At 40.8% G+C, this 25189-nt stretch overlaps 1 protein-coding gene across 1 annotated transcript; it reads left to right on the top strand.

Annotated features, from left to right (window-relative positions):
• The first annotated feature begins 7326 nt into the window (after window positions 1–7326).
• On the top strand, window positions 7327–24665 carry LBR (lamin B receptor). The gene is made up of 14 exons (XM_066316276.1): window positions 7327–7449; window positions 11720–11900; window positions 13444–13638; window positions 14961–15044; window positions 15449–15626; window positions 15809–16002; window positions 16747–16801; window positions 18035–18229; window positions 18867–18970; window positions 19404–19529; window positions 19627–19795; window positions 20987–21067; window positions 21176–21298; window positions 22207–24665. The coding sequence occupies exons 2-14, from the start codon at window positions 11736–11738 to the stop codon at window positions 22365–22367; spliced, it is 1830 nt and encodes a 609-aa protein (XP_066172373.1). The 5' UTR covers window positions 7327–7449; window positions 11720–11735; the 3' UTR covers window positions 22368–24665.
• The last annotated feature ends 524 nt before the right edge of the window (window positions 24666–25189 follow it).

Genomic DNA, 25189 nt, shown 5'->3' with positions numbered 1-25189 from the left:
GCTGTTGCACCTCCACAGAGCCTGAACTCAGCCAGTCCAGGAAATGGCTTTGCAGCCACCGCAGCTTCACCAAAGGCTGGTGCAATGTCGGCAGAAGTTGTAACTGGGGAAATGTGCTCAGAAATGTCATTATATATAGCAGAGAGGAAGGGAACAGAGAAGTAACCAAGCAAGCTGGGTATCTTTTCGATTGCGGTGTGGTTTTCAGCCTCACTTGCCCAATCACCTTTGCACCACGAGGCCCTCCTGCCATGTGCCTTCACCAGTGCTGTGTAAAACAAGTAACACCAGTGCTTTACAGGAAGAACCTCTGAGCCACACAACAATGGCTTTTTCTCCATGAACCAAGTGAGAAAAAGGGTAAACAACTCCAGTGCAGCACAAAATTATGCACAGTTAAGAACTGTGGGTGCTCCAGCAGGTGGACTTGGGCACCACGATGGGCCTGCTGTTGTAGCAAGAGGGATCCATCCAGACTAGGTCAGCCAGAGCCCTTTTGAAGGGAAAGCACAATTTAAAAGTAAAGGGAGTGAGTCATATCGCCTGTTGGCATAAATGCAAAGTACTTAGGAGCAGGAAGTGTTTTTGTTTTTGTGCAGGGGAGTGTGCTCAGGTCAGGTTATCACTGAGGTGCATTTCTGGCTAGCAAAATAAGGGCTTGCTCCAGCAGTGTGACCATCCTACCCAGCAGGGGGAAACAATTTCATGCAGTTCAGTATCACATATCCAAGATTTTGCTTTTAGATTTAATGCTGTATTTAACAACACTGAATCTTAAACCACCATCCTGCCACCTACTGCTCACGAAAATGGCAGATGCAGTGTGTGCACCGCAGTTTCATTTTGGCCTCAAAAACCTCAGCAAAGCTCTTTGGGACTGGTGGAGTGGTCAGCTCTGCACAGGTTGGGAAAAATATCCTGTGAGCCATCTGAATTGCTGTACTGGGACTCTCAGTCAGTGTAACGATGTCTGCAGCACCACCAGCTTTCTTGAAGAACAAAGTGCAGTTTCCTTTTGTGTGCTGAACAAACAAACATTGTGTGGGAATTGGTCCTAACAGAATTCTCTCTCTCTCTCTCTCTCTTTTTTTTTTAATATCCAAGTCACTTTTTTTTTTCCAGAACACTCACCCTTGAGAATGCCTTTGACAGACTGGTTTGTGGCATTCAAAAGCTACAGGGGTGGTTCTGCAGTTAAAATTAAGCATAGAAGTGTCTGAAAACTGGCAGTCTGCCTAGTGCCAGAATTCATTATGAATTCGGTGTTTAGTATAGTTTAGGTGAGGAATCATCCTAACTATCATTTCTCCTTTAATTAAATGAGAACTCTGCCATTAGGCTCTGCTTGCCATAATTAATGTTTCGGGCTGAGCTCCTCCTGCCTGGTAAATGGGAACACTGGAGAGAAAAAGGGGAGAGAGACAAAGAAAGGACTCTGAAGGATCTATCTTTGCTGCTTATCTGTCTCCAGGTACTGGCTCACTCAAAGTTTTCATATTGACAGTATCTTTCAGCAATTCTGTTCCAGCTGTTGGATGCTCAGTGCTTAATCAAGGATCTGGACACAAATTTGTTGTTGTGCTGTAAATGGTTCAATATAAAGCCACAGCCACAATATACATAGGTAGTCTGTAAAATGTCGGGAGAGAAGGCAAAGAGATTTGTGGAGATGAGGGAGGTGTAGGCTTGTCCATGCAAATTCTGCCCTGAAGCATCTTGATTCATTTACTGAAATTGCTTCTAACAAGACTAAATCTATGTGGATATATTTGAAACAAGGATTTTAAATGTTAAGCAGTGAACAATGCCTAGGATCACACATATACTGAAACCCTTCTCTTACACTTACCACTAATACTTCTGGAAAGTTGAACTTGATGCACACATGCTAGTTTGGTTTTTAGAAGTCTCTTCTAAAAAGTAAACACCACATCTGAATCAGTTTAAACCCTCCATCTTCATAAACCACAGCGGATACATAAGTACATGCATATATATTAACATGTTATTAGAAAGATAGATGTTTAAGTTCAAAGAGTTAATTAATATTTAAATTACTGTGTTTTAAACAATTATAAACAGGACTAGTTGAGCAGGTTTAATCAGAGAAGAAGTCCATTTTATTGCGAGTAGATATGCAGTGATATCAGTTCCTGAAGTCAAAATATGTGAGCTCATCGCTCACTAGATGCATCGAGCTGATTACTTCATTTATCACTCCTGGTTTAGGCCTGCATGTTTGGAGTAATTAATTTTTTTTTCCTTCAAGAATAAGATGAGAGGTGGGAGGATAGCAGTAGCACCAAATACAAGAGGCAGAATCTAAATGCCATGTTAAATAAAATCGTATCTTTGGTGTCTGTACTCCGGTAAGAATTATCACCTATTCTACATATCCCAGTGTTATAAATATTTGTCACAAATACATGTCCAAATTTACCCTAGTTATTTTCCTTAAAATATTCCCTCATAGTGCAGTGAATTTTTAACACAATTTGGAAAGCTGGAGGTGGGTGCAGTATGGTGCCTTGGTGCAGGGCCTTGTTTGCCACTGGCCCAGTCAGCAGCCTCACTGCTGATCCCTGCCTGGCTGTGTCCCATGGCTCCGATGCCTGTTCACTGCGGACCAGCCGCCTCACCAGCCTGTTTTACACATAAATAAACTCGAATGTTAGCTTCATCTTACTGCAGGGAGTTGTGCACAGCACCAGCCATGGGCGTTAAAATCATGCATTGGTTGCAAAAACAAGGCTGTAAAGTTAATGGTTTTTCATTCTTTATCTCTATGCATATATATTTATGTGTATTATATACACATACACATGTACATATATACATTGTATATATGTATATACTTGTTTGTGACACTTCAAAGCCTTTGGGCTCGGCCTCTTTTGCATTTGCCACGTGTTTCATTTGTTTCTTTTTCCTCAGGTACCTGAGTGCTTCATGCTTAGGGATGTAACATTGTTCATGTGCCAGAAGAGGGGATTGAGGCCAGGTTTTCCCCCCATGCAGGACAGGTTGTCACACAGGAACCAGGAAAAGATAGGTTCTGTGCCTCCCATCCGGTGGAGATCCCTGCTGAAGTCACTCGGCTCTGTAATCTCTTTCTGAAGACTAAGCATACAGGTTTAAAAGCCAGAAGACTTCAGGAAAACTGCTTGTGAGTCAACGAGTACCCAGGAGAGGATTGTGGCTTTTCTTTGTATTCAGAATATTCCATTTAAAATTTGAAGTTTTCTATCTTTCTTGAGAATTATACCCAATTTCTGCTTAAATATTTACAACTTCTTCAAGCACATAACTTTGCCACATAGAAATGGGTCTGTTTTACCAATACTTGGAAATCCTGTAGTCTGTGTTTTCCATAAGCCTTCAGAAACTGAATTGTCCCGAGGGCTTTCTGCTGGAGTAATTTAACAGCCCTGCTGCAAAAATGGCAAGGTAAGCAGCCCAGCAGAAGATACCAAAACTCTTATCTCAAGACCCATTTCTTGGAGAATTGCATCAACTTCCCTCAGTCAAAAATGAGTCTTATTTATAAATTCACACACAATACAGAAAGGAAACTCATTGCACTGTTGTGGAGATCAAAGTTTCAATGTGCTTTTTTTCTCCTTCTCTTGTTTAGAGAACAGGAGTCAGTTTGCATGTATCTGTGTCCCTCTTATTGCTGAGCCCAGCATGGTTGATAGCCTTGAGTATTTTTTTAAAGCTGTTTCTAAAGATAAACATTTTGCAAAACCTCCCAGAATGCAAGTGTTCAAGTTAATTGGCCCAGAGCAGCACTGTTTGTTAGCAGGCTGCTCCTTTATAGGCAGCTTGAAGTTCCAATTCACTACATCGTAAATGAATATATAATGAGGAACTTTTTTCCCTGCTCAAGGGTGGAATCCCTCCCTTATTGAGGTCTGTGTGAACAAAACCTTTATTGATTTAGTTAGGTAACATTCAGAGGCTAATCCCAAATCTCCTGCTCCTTTAGTAAGAAGCATTCTACCACTGAAAGAATAGGAAGGAAATTACATATACTAATGGAATAATCCCCAAAACGCCTGAGCATACTCACAAACACCTTCAAGAAGTGGATCATCAGCTTTTCAATGTTGGAGAAGCAGAGAGGAGAAGAGTTTTGTTTTTTTTCACTTCTCTTCCAGTTATGCTTTGTGATATGACACAGTGCATGTGTTCTTCATCACCAGCTTGGCTGCAGCAGGTAAGTGCTTGGCTTCATGTCAGGAACACAGCTGCCAGCCAGGAATGTTCCTCCACTTTTGCAAAAACTAGATATATTTTCACTGGACAGGCTGGGACGCTTTGATCAAATTGATACTAGACAGAAGGAGAAAGAGAAAGCATATATATATATATATACATATACATATATATACATAGATATATATACACACACACATACATGAATATAGAATATACACATATATATATCTGAATGTATATGAATGCATGGGTTGTTTAACAGACTATAGAACCCACCACATTACTATGAGTCTTATGGGTGTTTTCTACTAGTGAAGCAAAGGCCTAATCAGGAGAGGAACCAGAATTTTATTACCCCACCCACCCCCCGTAGCCTCTGCTAAAGCCATTTATCAGAATGTTTCTCAACCTTCTTGTGTTGGCAGCTTTAGGTTTTTGCAGCTTTTTAGGGTTTATGGGTGATTATGGTGGTGCTGGGGTAATGGCTGGACTAGGGGATACTGAGGATCTCTTCCAACCTTGATGATAATGGGATTCCCATTAAAATGAAAGCCTAGAGAATTATTTTTTTAGTTTTACATTGTGGGATTGAGATGCTTTATTAGATCTTGGCAGATTTCAGACCTAACTTGCAGCAGATCATTTGGTGGTGGTGATGCTGACTGGATTTCACATTTGTCCTGTTTTATAGCTGTCTTGTGATGGTCCCATAAATATTTCTGAAACAATCTCTCAAATGTATACCATTTATCACTGGCAGAATTGCAAGAAACAGTTCTCAGTGGCCCAAGAGGTCTCTAATCCAAGTACAGTAAACAATCCCAAACCCAAACCATTTCTCTGATGGCAAGTTTGTTCTCTAAATGGGACTTCAATTGAAACCCTTCATAGTTATACATATTAATTGTAGGCCTCTTCTGCCAACAAAACGAAACAGGCTCATTCCAAGCAATACCTACTGTAATTTAGACTGAACTGCTGAAAACAGTTCTTAACATTATAGTTGTAAACTTTGCAATAGTAAATAAAGCGGAAATCTTAGCTGGAACCAAAATATTCATTATCTGAAGCCAGAAGTTAAGCTTCACTTGCACTCTTTTGTGTAGTAAATTATCAAATGTCTCTCAGATAAAGCTGATTGCCTTAACACAACCAAAACCCAAATTTATTCTAACTGCATTTATTAAAATCTATGCTTACATGTTTGCTCTGGTTTGACTGAGTAACTTGTAACCTCCTTTAGACATCTTTTACTGCATCACGTAGTGCAAAATATGAATGCTTGACAAACGAAACTGGACATCTGTGGTAAAAAAGAGGGGAGATACAAAATGCAATTTAAAAAGAATTGCTTACAAAAATTTAAAAATCAAGGATAAGCAAAATAAATAGTGAAATAGATTTTTACAAAAAATTTCATCCAGGAAGTCCCATTTCCTGCAATTACTTACAGAAAAAAAAGCTTGCCATACTCTTAATTCAAAAATTACAGCTAAAAACTTAACCCCCAATATAAATAAACAGACAAACAAAAACAGCGAAAACAACCCCCCAAATATAACCATTATGTCTCAGACAAGTTAGGCTCATGACTACCATGGGGCCTGTTTATGTCAGTTCTTTTTGGCTGTGGTTTTTTTGGTCTGAGGTGTTTATCTTTTTTTTTGTTTTTTGTTTTTGTTTTTGGTTTTTTTTTTTTTTTTTTTTTTTTTTTTTTTTTTTTTTTGGTGGTGGTGGTGGTGGTTTTTTTTTGTTTTTGGTTTTTTTTTTTAATTTTTTATTTTATGGTGATGTTGCTATTGTTTCAGGGCTCTTTTTTATCTGAGATTTTTGCTGTGTCTGCATGGCACTGGCAGTTTTCTGTACAGGACAATAGTGGTCTTGTCTTTTGGGAATTTCCCTTCGTTTAGGAAGCTTTTATTAGGACAGAGCATCTACTTGTTAGCCGAATTTAGAAAATTCGGGAGGTCCATAAAGATAGTGCAGACACAAACATGTCTGTATTTCACTCTTAAAGCACTTCACCACTTTTAAGATTCCAACACTGAAAGCAACTTATTTGAAAAGAAACCTCACTGTTAAGGAGGATTTGTTAACTTTTTCACAGCACAGCTTGTTTCTGCCTGCTCAATTATTGCTTGGACTTCCTGATTTCAAAATCTGGCCAGGAACTCAAATGGCCTTTCTGGAAAAGCTGCACCAAAACCACAGAGGTAACCATGCCACACGCTGTTGTTTTTTAGCCCCTTTTTTATTTTCCTTTTGGAGAGAGCGAGTGTGCTTTTACTGCACTTTTATTACCGTATTTGTGCCGCATTTTGGCTTTCCCGAGTGCCTGAAGCGCGGGGCTGGAGGCAGCACAGCCCGCTGTTCTGTCAGCGTAGGAGCACCTGTCGTCTCACCGCTTCAAAAGCCTCCTCTGCTTTTCTGGCCGTCCTTATTTTTCTTTTGCAGAGAGTCGGGTGTTTTCAGGGCGTTTTCACCGCCCTGTTATCCCTGTTTTGGCTTTGTTTGGTGCGGGAAGAACACAGCCTGTTGTTCGGTCAGTGTAGGAGCACTCGCCGCCTCGCCACCTCCGCTTTTTCGCCCTTTTCAATTTTACTTTTTGAGCGAAAAGGGATGTTGTTTGCTGCATTTTTACCCCATTTTGTCATTGTTGAACGCTGGAGGTGCAGGGCTGGAAGGGACACAGGTTGTTGTTCGGACAGTGTAGGAGTACTCGCGGTCTCGCCCGCCTCCGGCTCCGCGAGCGGTCCGTAAACAAAACCCTCGGTTTTGTTTACAGGGGATGCGGTGCCCGGGCTGCGCAGGCGGTCTGAGCCTGCCCCCATCACCACGACAGGGACCTTCCCGCCCCGCTCTCGCTCCCGTCCCGCCATCACCCCCGTGAGGGGCGGGGGGCCGAGCGCGCCCCCTTCTCACCCACCCCCGCGTTCCCTCACGCGGGAGCAGGGCGGGGCCGGGCGCGCGCCCCGGGCGGGGGGGGCGGACCGCGCCATCGCCGGAGCAGCCAATGGCGCGCGGCCACCCCGCGATTCAAACGGCGCGTCCCGGCCAATGGGCGCGGTTGGCGGGCGGGCGGCCGAGGGGGCGGGGCCGTGCGCGCGGCCGTTACCGTCGCTCGGCGGGGCGGTTGTTCCCCTCAGCGGAGAGCGGCGCGCGCTCGGGCCCCGCTCCCGCCGCTCCGCGGAACCGCCTCCGGCCCGGCCCGGCGCGGGCGGGCACCAGGTAACGGGAATGGCGGCGCGCGCGGGCCGGGATACTCCCACCTCCCACCCTCTCCCCCTCCCCCCAGCTTCTCCTTGGCGGCTTTCCCGGCGGGAAGCGCTCCGGCCGATCGCCGCGGCCGCGCTCGGGCCTCGCTCCCGGTGGGCAGACGGGCGGCGCGGGCCTCTCGCTTGGGGCCCCGGGGGCGGCGGGGCCGAGCGGCGCCGCTTTGTTCGGCTCCGCCGCGCCGGGCTCCGAGCGGGAGTAGGCCGCCGAGGGGCGGCGCGGCCCCTCCCTTTCCCGCGGCGGAGGCCCCGCGCCAGGCCTGGGCCGTGAGCGCGGCCGGGGCGGGGCCGAGGGCCGGGCCTCCGCCGGCACGTGGGGCCCTTCCTGTCAGCAGCGCCCCGCCGCTCTCGGGCACTGCCGCCGAGGTCTGTTTCCTGCCTCCCCTCCGTTCGCGGGGTTTCCGCTACAAAGCTTCTTTGAAGCGAAGATCCTCGGTTCCCAGCCCGAGGGATGATGGGTTGTTATTTTTGTCTCGAGGCTTATCTGTGCTTGTTTTAAGTAGTGAAGTTATGTTGGCTTGGACAGGGATAGGTGCCTCCACCGTTCTGACGGTGAAGAGCTGGAAATACCGAGTTACGGTGTTGCTGAGGAGGTCTTGCACAGCTCTCTTTGGTGAATTCAGTAGTAACTTTCCGTGTATTGTTAGCCTTGACTGTCAGCGTCTTCTTTATTGTCCTACATTTCTTCTTGAATTCAACTGGCTCCCTCCTCTGACACCCAGAACGTTGTCTGACAGTGGCGAGGTGTCAGAATTAGTAAATGAAACCACTGAGTGTGTGTGAGCTTTGCTCTTCCGAGAGGGAAAACTTGCTTAGTGTTTATTTATTCTTCAAACTGTGTACACAACATCTGCTGGTGGGGTGTGATCTCCCCATGGCTACAAGGTAACAGTCATCACTTTCTCCGCACTGAACTATCTTCCCACCTATCTACCGAGCGAGTCATTAAGAAGACCAGAAATGCATGAATGGGGCAATATGTTTCTCAGCCAAGTTTCTTTGTAATTATTTCATTCTTGTTTGAGTCAGCAGAAACTTTTATTCTTTAGCAACTTTTAAAGCTCCAGGGTGATTTGCATTAATTGGCTTGGCTTGGTATAGGATACAAAGTCCTTTTGATCCTTTCTCTTAGGCTCTAGATTCTCAAAGGAAAATAGTATTGGTTCAGAAAATACAGATTTCATCTCCTGAGTAAGTGACTAAGCTTGCAGGCAGGTGTGTGAACAGTGCAGCGTTCATTGTGTGTGGTAAGATTCTTTGGATCCGTGTTTTGAAGCCTGGGAATTCAAAAGTTTGTGCAGAACTACTGGGATTATTAAGCTGATGTCAGCTGATACCATGAAAATTATCAGGGGTGTGTAAAGCTTGAAAGAGCAGTAAATTAAAAATGTAAACTGAATTTTCTCTGAAAGGCTTCCTGTCTTTTCTCGATGCCAGTAGTTGTCTTGGTTATCTGAATAGATGAAGGCTGCCTTTAAAAGGTGCAGCTTTTTGAAGTGGGATGTAAGGAATGAGGATTACAAACCTCCCTCACAGGAGGCACTGGGGTGCAGAACAAGGTGGTTGTTTTTGATAGAATAAGAAGTTGCATTTGTTTCTTTTAATTTTTAATATTTGAGCTTATTATTAAGCTGTAATATTAAAGGAAAAACAATTGAAAAATACATCATTTTCCACGTTAATGAGATTATTCATTGCTTTTGAGTCAAAAGATACTTCCACTTGCTTATTTATTATTTTGAAATCTCATATTGGTGGTATCTACCTCAGGCTGAATTACATGACATTGATTTTGCAGCAGGTCTTTCAACCATATTTTTAAATTTCGTAAAACTAACTTCAGCTCCTTTTGAGAGCACAGTTGGAGGAAGGGAAGGACTTTCTGCCTTTTACAAGAATTAAATCATCAAGTTGCTTTTTCTGTGGGCTTTGTGTTTGTATACAGAACTTCTGGGTTCCAAAATCTGGCAGAGAGTTGCATTTTATTATCTCTATGAAATTGTGTCTAAATTCTGAGGTGGTTGGTATATATTGGAAAGGCCAGTGCACATGTCCTTAGTCGCAACTCCATGAAAAAATCCTTTTTTGAAAAGGATTCACCCTCCAAAGGTTCCGGTTGTCACAGCTTTGTCTGAGGATGCAGCAGCTCTGTCCTGCTCAGGCTCCAGGTTTGCAGCTGTGCCCGAGGTGCTGCAGGTCAGGAGAAGCAGCAGCTGCGGTTGGGAAGTGCAGCAGGCAGAGGGGAACTGAATCACGGCTCAGGGTGTGACATCTGGTGACAGCTCTGAGTGCACCGGAGGAGCTCCGGTGTCCAGGCCATTTATGGAAGGGCAGGAAGAAGCTGTGGCTGCAGGAGGCTGGGAAAGAGCAGCCACGGGTCTCCTAAAGAACTGCCTTTTGCCAGGGCAGGGAGACAGAAATGGGGACTGAGAGCAGGTTTAGCAGAGCTGGCAAAGAGGAACCAGAACGGGGTTGGTGAACAAGGGCAGAGAAGGCAGAAAATCCACAAAGACTCCAACATGGGGGGTGAGGAGAGAGTGGAGAATTTGAAATGAAGATATGGAAGTCATAACAAACAGGGCTGTTTGTTTAGGGTTAAGGGGTTTTGAAGGGGTTAAGCTGAATGGGATAAAAGAAAGTTGGAGGAGTGGGAATTCAGAAAGAATAAGACAGAAACAAGAAACTGGGACAAGAAACAGAGGTTAGAAGGCAGAAGAGCTGGAGCAGCACTTGCCTAACAGGTACAGACTGGAACTGATAATTTTTCTGACTGGCAAGTGTCAGTGAAACCAAATTATGCAACTTTTTCTTTTTTTCTCCTTCAAGTATTACACAGCAAACGAGATGGCCAGATGTTTCTGTTCTGAAGCAGTTTGGAGTATTAGTAATAAAATCATATGAGGGAATTCTACTGAGGTTGTGGGGTTTTTTTTGTTTTTGACTTTGAGAGCTACGCAGGTGTAACATTTAACAGCAATGTCAGAAAATGCCAGAATGAATGTTGATTGTAAAACCTCACTGAGCCCCATCCCCCAGCGTGTGGTGAAGGTCTGTGATTGAATATTAACAGTATTTTTTCCCCAAGAATCTTAACTTTTTCACTGCAGGTTAGTTAATAAGTAATGATTATCTAGTTAAAAGCTCATATTTACCTTAGCTTGTGTGGCTTCACATCTTATTTGTAAAGCAAACAAGTTAAAATGAAATGTTTTGACACAAGTGTTTTGTGGTTTGTGTCCTGTCCCTGTCATCCCCTCTGAGTTTCTGTGTTGGTGTACACATGGTGCCAGTACAAATATTAGTATATATTTTACCTTAGACTTTTCAGGTGGTCTCACTTGAGACACTGAGATTTAAAGTATATTCTATTTTATATATCTATTTTTAGAAGGCAATGACATAACACAAAGCACTTAACAAACAGTTCTACAGCACTTTACACTTAAACATAACTTCCTCTGAGTTGTAGTTATGGTTTTTCCAAGCACCTGGTGGGGTGAACCAAGGGAAGCAGTCACACCATGTTCTATTATTATCAAGTAAAAACCTGATGGTGTAGACAGGGGCATAGAATTTAGTTTTTCAGGTTGCTGTGTGATTGCTTTGATGCTGTGCTTTCTTTTCCCATGGGGCCCTGGAAAAGGCATTATGCCCTCGTGCTAAAGAGAAGAGAAAAGAAAAGTATTTAACCCAGACAGGAGCTTAATTCTGAAGTTTCCTAACTTTTGAGAGTTTGGCATAATATATTGAAGAAAGTGTGTAATGTGGCTGTAGGTGTTGAGGAGATTGGAGATATCTAATGTTTAGAAATCATCACTTCTGTCATTTCTGTAGAACCACAGGAAATGAGTGTTAGAGGACACTTCAATACCGTGTAATTTGCATTTCCCTCTTGAGAAGATGAGCTTCGTTATGTAATTTTGGTCAAAGATGTGCTTTGCCTGATGATGGAGACTGTATATCCTAGCTCAGTATACTAGTCTAATACATCTGAGTGCTTTTCCAGAACATGCAAGTTCAATCTTCTCTCTGCTTTAAGACTATTTCTTCTGTCTAGTGTTGGTTTGGAAAGGCGATCTCTGCTGTCTTCTTACCACACAGCCTTTTCCCTGTTTGAAGTAGAGCCTTGTTGTAAGTGTCCCCTTTTCAGTTACATGATACAGAGAGTGGGGGAAAACGAAGCCTGCTGTTTATCTGTGCTGTGGAGTGACTGATGTGTTTTCCAGGGATCGTGTTTGGAAAATGCCAAGCCGGAAGTATGCTGATGGCGAGGTGGTGATGGGCCGTTGGCCGGGAAGTGTCCTGTACTACGAAGTACAAGTGACCAGTTATGATGATGTTGCTCATCTTTATACTGTCAAGTACAAAGATGGAACTGAACTTGCACTGAAAGAAAGTGATATAAGGGTGAGTACACGTGTGTTTAATTATCAGTGCTTCAACTTATGACTGGGTAGTTATTTTTAAAGATTTTGTTAAGTTTGTCTTCAAGGAGTTGGGGCCAAATAAAAGGTTCTTTCTATGTGACACCTCAAGTAGAAGTTCAGAATGACTCTATCTTTAAAGTATCATGGTTGTTCTATTTCTGTCAAAAAAAAAGTAGTATTTTTTAGGAAAACCAAGTCTGATCCTTCAGGAACTCTATAGCATGATTTTTCACGAAAAATTGGTTTGGTACCTTACAAAGGTAGTAATCAGTTGGCTGATATTAATTGGTGGTTTTCCATCTCTAAACAAGAAAATTTGATAACAAATGGAAGATGCAGTTAAATGTCACTGTAAATATAAACAGGGCATGCCCCTCAAGCACATACTTGAAACATCTGCAAATAGCTTTCACTGGTTTAGGTCCTCAAAGGCTTCATGAGATATTTTGCTGTATTTGTGACAATTACAAACCCTTAAGAAAGATTCGTGTCATATGAGCTCATTCCTTCCTCTTTACATATCTTTGTTATTTCTTTTGTGGTTTTTTTTTTTTTTTTTTTTTTTTTTTTTACTAATAAAGGCCTTTAAAATTTCATAGAAGTTTCAGTTGAAAATCAATAATGCAGGAGAAAAAACCCTGTTTGAATGTAGTTAACTGTAACTGTAGTTAATTTCTGTGTCCTGTTCTGAAACCTGCATAGATTCAAAGCCAGCTTGTGTGTCTTTATGTGAACTGTAGTGTCACTTCTTAGTGGCAGTGTCCATGGCCAGTATCTGGCCTTCTCTTTTTGGACTAAAATGTTTATGCCTTAAGGTGGGCAACTGTTTTCACTGTTTCAAGACTTTCTGACTTGATACTTCTGCATGCAGGTTAGCAGACTCAAGCTGGGAAAATGCCTTTTTTTGTCATGAAACATCTATGCATTATAAAAGTTGCATTGTGGAAGTTTTACATGGGGAAGTCACCATTGTAGACTTCACAGAGAAATCAAACAGTGCTTTTGGAGTGAACAGTTTATGGGATGAGTTACCAGATATAATGAAATGATTAGGCTGCTTTGGGGTTTTTTTAGTGTTGAATTGCTCTGTGTTGCCTCACACAGATGATGAACATTGCAATGGCAAATGCATTAATGAAGCTGAGTAGTGGAAGTGAGAGTGGCCTCTGACGGCTTTAGAGACAGCTCTCAGTTCCTTTCCCTGTGCACAGGATTGAGAGGGTGGTGTGCTTAACAGCTTGGTGCTCACTTTGGTAGCTTATATCCATAGCCTGATTTCTGTAGCTTCAACAGGAATTGCCAGCAGCAGTTGGGCTTGGAACAGGCTTGTTTGGGAATTGCCAGCAAAATGAGTATTCTGCAGTTGCTCTTTCTTAACAGCCTTTGTAGAGCATCAGTGGAGGAAATGCGAGACAGATCTATGGAACTGCTTGCCAGAGTCTTCATCACAAACCCCCCCATGTTTCTAAAATTGTTCTTTGGGATGTAGATATGATTTTGCTTTCTTTCCATCTTTCTTTTAGTCACAATCATCATTCAAGCACAGGAAGAGCCAGTCTTCCTCCAGTTCTCCCTCCCGAAGAAGCAGCAGCAGGTCTCGCTCTCGCTCCCGGTCTCCTGGTCGGCCAGCGAGGGGCAGGCGTCGTTCTGCTTCCCAGAGCAGGGAACACAAGGATGACAAGAAGAAAACCATTCAGGAGACCAGCCTAGCTCTGCCGGTATTAGTTCTGTTTGTTGGGATTTTTTGGGGGGGTGGAATTTTATTAAAAGGAACTTTTGCTATTTGTGAAAGATTGGTTTTGTGCAGACTAGGTTTATCATTGTAAAAGCCAGCTGCAGTTCATGTTCCCTGGACAGCATAATTACCTGCAAAAGTATGTCTCAGAACTGCTTTTTTTTCCCTTTAGAAACAGGCTTTCTAGTTTGCAAAGTTTGAGGAAATTCTTGAGAGCTAAACCAAGGTTATAAAGTTCCACTTGAATTTGGTGATACTGCAAGCGTCTCAGAATCCAAACACACACAAATCTTTAAATGTTTAATATTGAAGTAATTGTTAGCCATGTGCTTCTGCTGGTGAAATGGGGCAAAGGAGGTTAGCTTACTTTTAGATGTGTTAATTGGTACATAGCAGGTAGGTATTAGAACTTGAAATAAAATGAGTTTTGTTACCATATGCAGTTTGTTACAATGGTAGTGGAAAACACACAGTGTGGAATATTTAAATGTGGCCTTGCTGATGGATAATATGCAAAATTGGTTCCATTATAAAAAGTAACCTGTAAGCATTTCCAAGTTTACCAATGTCTGGTATTTAGCTGAAATTTATTAGGTTTGTTCTTAGCATTTTTGTGAAGATAGAGTGCTAAAAATGGTTCTGGTGATCTTTAAGTGAAGAGGAGTACAAGTGCTGTTTCTCTTTGAAGAGACAAACAGCATTTCTTCCACCTCTTGTTCCCTTTAGATGGCTTCTCCCTTGTCTGAGACAGTCCCTTGAACTGGAAATGCATTCTGCTGATCTGTTGAAAATGAACAGGTTTAGTTAGGTTTCAGCTGAACTAAACCAGATTAATATAAACTAGCTAGATAGGTTTAGTAAATTGGTACTCTTGGGCACTGACACAGTTGTGAGGTTTATTTTGCAATGAGCTTCTTTGAGCTGTGTGATCCAGTGCCTGTGGATCACAAGCTGGTTTTAAGTAGTTTTTTAGCCAGCAGCTATTGTTTAGTTTTTTTATTTTTAACCTTTTGGGATAAAAGGCTTAAAACTTTGGTGGTTTTGTCCTGGCTTCTATCTGAGGAGTAGGATTGGTCTGTTGGCTCTTGTATGACTGGGAAGACAGGCTTCTCTTTAACAAAACTAGGTTGAAATAAAACATATGAGTCCTGTCTTCCCAGAGCTGTGTAAGCTAGACTCACAAGAATTTTTATGAGAGAATTTATTTCTTCAAAGATATTTTTTGGAAAACCAAACTTTCAGTTCTGCAGAACAGTGCCATATGTAGGACACTGAAAGCTTAAACTGTTTTCTTCTTTTAACTAGAAACCGAGTGAGAATAACACCAAAAGGTACAATGGTGAACCTGAAAGTACAGAAAAAAATGACACATCCTGCATCATCTTGGAGGTAGGAACATGGAATTTGCTCTGAGCTTTTTGCCACGTTCCTAGCTTGGCTTTCTCAGAAATTCCTAGAAAAGTGCAATACAATAATCAAGTAGAAATAGAAGGCAACATAAAACTTTGCTACAGAGAACATGATTTTTCTTTGCCTTAGTCCTGATTGTTTTCCAATGCCCAGGCATGTGGCAGAAAGGAAAGGAGGAGGGTGGCGATGGATGTTCTGTACTGGAACTGCTGCTGTAATCATGACCTAATAGGTTACAGTGCCTGGTTTTAGCAGTCTCTTCATGCATAATTGTATATTGGTGTTGTATAATGAGTAATGTCCTCTGAAATATAAAATATTCTACTAAAATAAAGTAAAATCACTGGGAAACCTTTTAGTAAATTATTTTTATTCGTTCACAGCAAAAGTTAAAACCAGACCTGGAAGTCAAGCGTGTGCTTGAGCAGTACAGCTTGCGTTCGAGGAAAGATGACAAGAAAACAGAAGAGATCTATTCAGAGAAAAAGACATTTGTGGCTGTAAAACCAATTGAGAAAGTACCAACAAAAACAAAGGAGCTGGAGTTTGGGGGAAGAATTGGTATGTGTGCAAATTGTCGTAAGAGTTGAAAATTAGTACTCTTTTGTGGGTTTTTATTGATGATACTGTCATGTCAAGAACTGCTTTTTGGACCTTGGCTGCAGAATTCAGAGTAAAATTGAAACAATTTTTTTTATTTTCTGTCCATCCCTTCTGACATGCCATGTGATGTCTGTTTACAGGGACCTTCATGATGCTATTTCTCCTGCCTGCTACTGTACTCTACTTGCTGTCGATGTGCAAACAAGATGATCCGAGTCTTCTGAACTTCCCTCCTCTCCCAGCACTTGAGAGTCTTTGGGAGGGGAAGGTGTTTGGTATCTTTATTCTGTGGTTTCTCCTTCAAGCTGTGTTTTACTTGCTGCCAATTGGAAAGGTACGCTCTTGGGAGCAGTTTGGTCTTTATGGGCAACTAAACTGGCTGTTAGGCTGAAAGGTGGGGTATGTTCTGAAACCAGTGAGTTTAAAGAGTTTTTCATGACAAACTGGAATATGGCTGCTGCAGATCTCTATAAGCCTAAAACAGTGCAGCTGGTTAAGAATTTTTGCATTTCAGAGCCCTTCAGTAAAGAAGGCAGAAGGCATTTTGTAGGCATTCAGATCAAAGTGTGGATGAACTTTGCTTGATAGAATTCTACGTATTTGACTTTAAAATTCACAAGCTATTTTGATATTCGGTTTCTTATGGATATCCAGCATTTTGGAATGTAATCTCCATCTACAGAAAGCTGTCAACCATTCTAGCCATATGCATATCAGGCAAAGGCTCTCCTTTCCTCTCTTGTGACTTGAGGGTTACTGGCAGATTCTGAAGGAACACTCAGAAGTAGATCAATCATGTTTTATTGCTGTACATGTTCACAATGATTGGAGCGGTTGTGCTTTCTTCAAGCTGGTTTGGAAGAGGTTTATTTTAAAAATGTTTTTATTTGAAACTGTTAATATTTTTCATTTGCTGTCCAGAGTATGTTTTTTAGAACAATGCATGAGCTTCAGGTTTGAGCATGTCCAGCTGGTTGCTTTGATTGAATGTCTTTTTGGCAGAGCTGAGCTTGGTTTTCCACCCCTGAAGGGCCCACAGAAAATACCTTGTTGAACAATAAGATTTTATTCTTCCTAGGTTGTAGAAGGTCTGCCCCTTTCCAGTGGAAGGAGACTGCAGTACCGGATAAATGGTAAGCATGTTGCAGTTGGTTATTCTAAAACGGATTCCATTGTGTGATTTGCAATGCTCAGCACCATAAAATACAAATGTTGAAAGATACAGTTTGACCAGAGAGTGTATCTGTTGTAAATCTTGGATAAAATAGGATGAGCCTTTTCTTGGAAAAAGGTAGTTAGTAATTACAAGGAACTAAGTGCCCCAAGATATTACACTGTAAAGGGGCAGTAGTGGAATCCAAATACTACACTAAAAAGCTGAGTTTTGCCATAGTCTGGTAAGATGCACCATTTTAAAGTTGGAATAGGGTAGTAAGTAATAGAAGGGGAATCAGCCTCAACAAGACTCACTTTTGCAGGATCTATCGCATACTTGTTTTTGTTTTGGACTTCTGTTTTCAGTCTTGCCATAGTGCTACAATTATTTCTGCATTCTAACAAAGGGAGGAAATAAGCTTTTTTTGGATTACATATTTTTTGGATATATATTTTGGATTATTGAAAAAAGCCATCAACTTGGCGCTTTAAAAGCTAATTTTCAAAGCAAGGTTAAAAGGCTTCTTGAGGAAAGGTAAGGACAGGAGGCACTGGGCACAAAGTGAAGTACAGGAGGTTCCGTCTAAACCAGAGCTGATGAACTCTAGAGGGTTTTTCTAGCCTCAACCCCTGTGACCCTGTAAAGGAATCCGTAGAAAATCCTTAGCTAAGAGCAGCAGAGATTTCCCTGGTCCTATTTGGGCATCAATCCATTCTGCGTGATTTTATACTGTCAAAGTATGCCAAAGGTTTTGTTTTCAAGTTTTGACTTGATAAGTAATTTTAAGTCATAAAACTCACCTGTATCAAGGTATATATGAAGATAATTGATAGATGAGTGTATATCTGTCTCAGTTGTCCCACAGAAAAGATCTTGTGACTCGCTGTCATTATCCTTTAGCAGTGTCAGTGTCCATTTTTCCACTAAAATCTGGAATTGAATCCTATGGCATAAAAGATTGAGAAGTATTAAGAGTGTTCCCACCTCTTGTCCTTTTGATGAGCACAGTTTCAGGACTTAGAGTCTCTTAGTTATACTGCTGTGCCCCAGAACTTTGAATCATGGGATGTGCAAGATGTTGCTGGAATATGGACAAATATTGGAAGAATAAAAATGCAGAAAGGTTGGATTAGGTAGGTCCTACAAGAACAATAAATTGGTTGGTTTTGGGGGTTTTTTTAACTAAATGTCTCTCTTCTACATCCTTTAGGATTTTATGCTTTTATTTTGACTGCTGCAGTTGTTGGAGTTTTATTATACTTTGAATTTGAGCTTCATTATTTGTACGATCACTTCATGCAGTTTGCAGTGTCAGCTGCAGCGTTTTCTTTGGCACTGAGCATTTATCTGTATGTTCGATCCCTGAAAGCACCTGAGGAAGAACTGGCACCAGGTGGAAATTCTGGTGAGTTAGCACATTCTGGATTATTTCTTTGCAATTGTTTGCTGTAGTTTCATTTTTACAAATTAAAGGCTAGTTTTAGGGCTGGTTATTATAAGACTGCGACTTTTGCTTTGCTCTGTGAAGCACTTTTTTTCTTGCAAACTCAGTCCCAGATATGAAGTCAGGGCATGGTATTTTCCTTCTTGTCCACCTTTTATGATGGATGGGTAATTGTCCCAGCTGAAGGGAATTCTTTTTCCCAGACAAAAGCAATTAAATGGAGATTTCTTTTCCTCAGATAAAAGCAATAAAATCGAGAAAATGTAAAATTATTGACGTCACATGGTCATGTTCATAGACACATGTGATGTGAGCTTCAGGATAAGGCTGAAAATAAAGAAGGACAAGTGTCAGGGAGAACTTCTAAAGTGGTTAGTCCTTCTAATAAATAAAATATTAGGGCATCTTAAAATACAAACTGTGTAGGTTTTGTTTTGTATTTTGCACATACTCTTCAAAAAACCTTTTTTTACCAGTCTTTTAAGAATTTGTAATGAGAGAACATGAGTGGAAAGTGGGATTTTATTAATGGGGAGGAGGAGTGTAGTGGCAGATAAAAGGAGGAGTATTGCTAACAGAGGTTGTGTCTTACCTGCAGGGTATTTTATCTATGATTTTTTTATTGGACATGAATTAAACCCTTGTATTGGCAGTTTTGACCTCAAATACTTCTGTGAGTTGCGTCCGGGATTAATTGGCTGGGTGAGTCAGTAATCTGAGGTATTTTATTTGTTTAAATATTACACAGGACTATTTACATACACACACACATAATTGATATTAAGGATATATATATATACCCATATATATTTATAAATACTCTATATATACTTATAAATGAGTACTGAAAAGCAGTTCCACAAAGCTAGTTTTCTAATGACCATTTTTATTTGCTTGAAGGACATTTCTAGCTTCTTTGTTTTGTGGCAAATGAAAACCCTCTTTTCAAAGTATTTGTATGTTGAGGTTATACAGCATCAGAAATGTGGTTAGTTGCACACTGACTTGTGAAATAGTTTGTTTTTTAAACTTAAACATTGGTCAAAAATACCTGTGTTAAAATGTCCTGTAGTGTGATAGAAAATACCACTTCCTTTTACGAGTGAATTTTAAAATAAAATCTTTCCTAATTTAGGTTGTTATAAACTTGGCAATGCTCTTGGCTGAGATGAAGATCCACAATCTCAGTGTGCCGTCACTGTCCATGATTCTTGTGAACAGTTTCCAGCTTCTCTATGTGGTGGACGCTCTTTGGAATGAGGTAAAGGCCAATCCCCTTCAACTGTTTCCATTTCTAATTACAATGTTAAGAGAAGAAAGGTTTGGAAATGCTAAAATTCCTTCCTCCTTGTTTCTAGGAAGCTGTTTTGACCACAATGGACATTACCCATGATGGATTTGGATTCATGCTGGCATTTGGAGATTTGGTGTGGGTTCCATTTGTCTACAGCCTGCAGGCCTTCTACTTAGTGGGGCATCCCACCACAATTACTTGGCCTATTGCTGCTGCAATTACTGTTCTGAACTGTAAGTTACAATAAATGTTATTGTTGCTGTTGGTTACGGCATAGTTCTGATTTTCAAGATGGGAGGTGAGGCTTTAGCTCAGATGCAGCAGTCCTTGTCTGGCTACTGTGAAATACAAAGAACATAATAAATTCTCTTGTTAGCAGGTGAAGGGTAGGTGAGACTCTGAACACCTAATTGTTCTGTTGAGAGGCAGCTCTGGGTGGGTGCTGTCTGGAGTTGGAGAAGTGACTTAATCATATTTTGAATTATCAGATGCCTTTTTAAGTCAATCTGAGTGACTCATAAAAAAGAGTCAGCACCTTGTTGTCTACTGAACATCAGGAAAAAGTAATTGTTTGCATCTCCTTCCCTGATACTTACAAACACATTTGTAGAAAAGATCTTTTTTCATCAAAGCTGAATGCTTTGAGAAGAGATCTCTCATCTTTAGGCAACCTTTAATTTGCACCAACATAGACTTGTTATCCCTGTTATCTGAATAGAAAATGCAAAAAACCCCACTCATATTTTGTAGCCATGACAAAGAATTGGAAAAAGTAAGAAGATGTACAACTTAATAGGTGCAATACTGAAAAACAGAAAAAAATGTTTACATCTTCACATAGTGTTTTTTCTTGGGTTTCTGTTTTTTTAAAATAATACCTTTATTCAAAGTATATTGTGATCATATTTTTTCAGTGCAGCTTTGGAAAAAGCAAGTTTAGGCTGCAGTGTAAAAATTATGGGGGGTATGGATTTCAAACCCAGGTAATTCATTGCTTGGTTCTTTTATTATCATGATCTTATAAATGGGTGGTCAGTTTATGGAGTAGGTGCTGTAACAAAGTCCTGGGCTGCTAAATAGAGCTGTAATCATACAAAGTGCAGCACTTCACCTTATGTGAATTTCAAACTCAGTGTTACATTAAAAAACTCATATATATATATATATATATAAAAGTAGACATGAAAATAAAGGTTCTTCAGAATCTTTTCTAAGTTAGGTAGTAACGAGAAGGAGCATATGAAATGCAGGTTTCCAATGGCATTTCTATTTTTTAGAGCTCTCAGAACCAGAAAATATCAGTTGAATCTCTGGGGAAAACACTTTGATGGAATAAGTGTGTCAAAGGGCACATGAATGCTTTTGTTGAAGCTGAGAAAACTGGAAAATACTGAAAATGCAAAATACATCATGTTTATTTTCAGGTTTTGGGTATTACATATTCCGCAGTGCAAATTCTCAGAAAAACAATTTCCGACGGAATCCAGCAGATCCCAAATTGGCCAGTGAGTACATTTTTTTTATCCCATTGGCTGTGATTTTATTCAATGGCTCTTTGTAATATTTAAATACATATTTCAGTCACTGCACTGACCACAATACTCTGTTCACAGATCTGAAATTTATACCCACTGCAACTGGAAAAGGGCTTCTTGTCACGGGTTGGTGGGGTTTTGTTCGTCACCCTAATTACCTCGGTGACATCATCATGGCTCTGGCATGGTCCCTACCCTGTGGTGAGTTTCTGAGACCAAAGTGGATTTTAGCAAAAATGCTTTTATGTTTTGTATCTGACTGGGTTTGAAATGCCAAGTGGTAATAATTTGAAAGAGTAAACTATTGAATGGCAGATTTCTGTGTCATAAGTCTAATGCAACATATTTTCTCTTCCATTTTACCCTTTCTAACTTGCTGCAGATTTGACACATACTGAAGATTTTACTCATCTTTCTGGCACTTTATCATTCAGTAACCGTGGGACTTACTTGCTAATTAGCTGTTCTTTAAATTTTTTTAGGCTAGTGAGTGTGTTTTCAGCTGAAGTTCCCCAAAAGTGGGAGTTTGCTTGGAGACAAGGGCTGCCATATACAGGGATGACTTGAAGTGAAATACATTTAAAAGAGAGGTCATCAAACGCAGTGAAATTATATTTGAAGTGTTTGTTAATAACACACAGTGTTCCTTATACTGGGAACCCCAGAGCTGGAGGCAACACTCAGGTGGGGTCTCAGGAGAGCAAAGTAAGTGGGTCAGAATCAGAATCTACTGCCACACTCCTCCTGATGCAGCCCAGAAGATAGTTGGGTTTTTGGGCTGCAGTCTCACATTTCTGGTCATTTCCAGTTCTTCTCATCCACAAGTCAAGTCATGTGCTCTGAGCAAAGCTGGACTCACGTCTGCAGCCAGAATAGAGAAAACCTTGTGTGGGGCAGTGCGGTGGTGCAGAGATTTGACTGGAAATCTGGTTTCTGCCTGTGAACATGTCTCACAATATTTGCACTGTCCTGTTGAGTATTTGATGTTTGAGGAGTATAAAATGCTTCAGGCTTGAACAAGCGTGTGTCACCAGCTTTGAACATGTTAATAGCTACCATCTCTGAGTTTTTGTCCTGTATCTAAGTACCTTAACTTTCTCCTTTTGCAGGTTTTAATCACATTTTGCCCTATTTCTACGTGATCTATTTCATCTGCTTGCTTGTTCATCGGGAGGCTCGTGATGAGCACCACTGTAAGCAGAAGTATGGCCTGGCCTGGGAGAGGTATTGCCAGCGTGTCCCGTACCGCATATTCCCCTACATCTACTAGAGCACTCCGGGGCCTCGTGGGCAGGTTACTGCTACTGTTAGTTTCCTTGCAGAGAAAACAATACCTCTTACCTTTGCACTTGGTCATTTGTTATTTAGGCTTTTAAAGAAAACAAAACAAACAAAACCCAGCCAAACCTTGGAGTGCGTCAAAGGTGTTATTTACAAGTAAAAGTCAAGATGTGAGTTATGTGGACTGACTGTTTGTGACTTCAATTTTTAAAAAATTGTGAATTTTTAAAACTCTTTGAGCCCTAATTTTTCAAGCTAAATTTTATCTAGAATTCTGAGTTTACATTTTTTTATTGCGTTTAATTAAGCACTGTGATGTAAAGTATATTATTTTCTTAATACAATAAATGCTGAAATTCCATCCAGATCATTTTTTGGTGTTACTCGTAACCATCTAACTTCAGATGTCCGATTTAGTTGCCTGAATTGGAGGAGCAGCAGGGTCTTTTTGGTCAGTGGAGCCGGAAGCAGAGGATTTGACCCATGTGAGGGGCCTGCAGCCCCACGGCCAGGGTAGCACAGCGCAGCTGGGTGGTTGCTCCCCTCCTGGCTTTTCATTGATGGCATTTTTTTGGTCAGAGATGTTCAGCTGGCCTCTCCTGCCCTGCACCTGCAGGACAAAGAGATGGAATTGGGAGAAGGGGCACAGCTGTTCCCTTCTCCCCCCCCCCACATTGTTGAGGCAGTTCCAGCACAGCCCAGGGGCAGCTCTGAGCCGCTGCCTGGCAGCACCCCTGGCCCTAGAGATGGAAGCCATGCTTGTGGCTCACAATCCTGGAGGGAGATGAAACACTTCAAGCACTTGCTGTGGCTGTGGAAGGGAGTAGTGAACCGTCAGCTTGCCTCTAGCATTGAACATGGGGTAAAAAGAGTGCAGTGTCTGCCTGTTAGGCATAAAAGGATAAAATGACCACAGTTGGCTTCTTCTGATCTTTGTAAATTAAGTCTTAATGTACCATAGTGTTTACCAAGTGTGTATAATAAAGCCCCCACATTTTTGCTGTACAGTGTTTGGGTTTGAAAAATGCAACAGCTTTTTTAGAAACAGGAGAAATCAGTAACTAAACCAATATCTAGTAATTTTTAAAAAAATGTTAATTGAATAAAGGGTTTTGTAAATTAATGTAGTTAATTCTTGAAACAATTGAAGTGTTCATTTAAATATTTGTATTGACAGATATGCTATGAAAATATAGGAAATGCTCCTCAATCCAAAGTTGTTTTTTGGTTTCTTTTTGTTTTTAATCTGGCATTGCTACCTCATATGTAGGTGTTGCCTTTTGTACTGTTGCAGATAGAGAAATAGCTATTTTTTGCTATTGCTATTTAAAACAACATTTTTTACATGAGCCTGTGGTTAAACTCAACCACTTTCTAATATATTTTTGTATATATTTGACTTTTGAACTAATGTATGTGTTCTGGTCACTAGCTGTGTTCTTTGTCTAACTGGCTGTAAATGAGATGCCCTTGTGGTATTTACTTCATAAGTAGAATAATTTTTACTGAAATACTCTTGCTTTATTAATTAGCTTTTATTCTGTTGTCACAAGTAAGAGCTTTTCACCCACTGTACATGAGGTTTATAGCACAAGTTGCCCTAAAAAGCTTATTAGAATATTAAATAAAGTGCAGATACTTCTGGACTTGCTTGCAGGAGTGTTCCTAATAAATTGGAATGTTATTTATCAATTTTTCAGTTATTTTAAAATGTTGATGTAATTGAAATCTAGCATGTAATTTTTTTTAATAAAATAACCTATTTTGTACACGGGCATTTTTTAAGGATAATTGTACAATTGAAATGTATATAATGTAGCTTGATTGTTGGTGTTGTAAGGAAATTGTTTTAAGACAAGTGCTTTGATTGCTGGCGGAAAATAGCAGTGCCTCTAACAAGACTCGAGAGAATTCACTCCTGTGAAGCAGCAGATTAAACTGGGATATTGCTGTTTTCAACCCTCGCTGAGTGAATTGATGGGAAATGGAGAAATCATTAAACGGCCCTGGTGTGCAGCTGGTCTTCTAAATTCTGCTGAAGGAGGGGGCACTTGGATTCCTCAGCCTGGAAAGCAGGAGCTGCTCCTGCTGCTCTTCCCAGTTTTATCTGTTGCCACTCAAGGTTGTTCAAATGTCATTCGGAGCCCTTGTCTTTCAGAATCTGATCCTGACCAATGACAACTTCTGTTCATTTACATGCTGAATTTTATGTGAATTTGATTTTGAAGTAACTGGTTTTAATACAAACAAGCCTATGAGCTAAAATAAAGGTTTTGCTTAAAACCAAGTCGTGCATTTTTTTTTTCCAATTCATGGGGATATCTGATAAATATGACATTGATTTTCTTTATTAGTACAGGTGTGAGTTTGCTGAAGTTCCTGTTGTACCTGTGCTTGTGGGGTGAATGTTATGAGCTCATGTGTTGTGCTTCTCTTAGTCTACCTGGTAATTTTTTTTTTCTTCTTCCCTCCTGCTACTCAAAAAAATATTCAGCTGTAAAAATACAGAATTAACACTCAATCTGCCTATAGGATCTTATATTTCCCCTCACAACCTCTATTAGAAGTCAAAACCAAGCCAAATTAGGCTGTATCCACATAAAGTGTTACTACGCAGTAAATAAGTGTCAGTTTGACCTACAAGGCTGTAGTGGAAATATGATACAGGAACAGGAATGATAGTTTTGATTACAGAAGGATATTTACCCATAGGTCATAAAAATGTTTGCTTAAATTACATTTGCTAGAGCTCATGAGAACCTTACCAGCAGCACAGTTCTTGCCTCTTGGAGAGTGAAAGCTGTTTGGGGG

This window comes from Sylvia atricapilla, chromosome 3 (assembly GCF_009819655.1).
Source record: "Sylvia atricapilla isolate bSylAtr1 chromosome 3, bSylAtr1.pri, whole genome shotgun sequence".
Classification (NCBI taxonomy): Eukaryota; Metazoa; Chordata; class Aves; order Passeriformes; family Sylviidae; genus Sylvia; species Sylvia atricapilla.
This window is presented reverse-complemented; position numbering and strand designations above follow the sequence as displayed.

What these genes read in the sequence shown, in the direction of transcription:
- LBR (XM_066316276.1), top strand. Translation starts at nt 11,736, where the DNA reads ATGCCAAGCCGGAAGTATGCTGATGGCGAGGTGGTGATGGGCCGTTGG. An exon ending in ACTTGCTGCCAATTGGAAAG is followed by an intron (nt 16,003 to 16,746) that starts GTACGCTCTTGG and finishes TATTCTTCCTAG; the next exon opens with GTTGTAGAAGGTCTGCCCCT. An exon ending in GGCACCAGGTGGAAATTCTG is followed by an intron (nt 18,230 to 18,866) that starts GTGAGTTAGCAC and finishes TCTTACCTGCAG; the next exon opens with GGTATTTTATCTATGATTTT.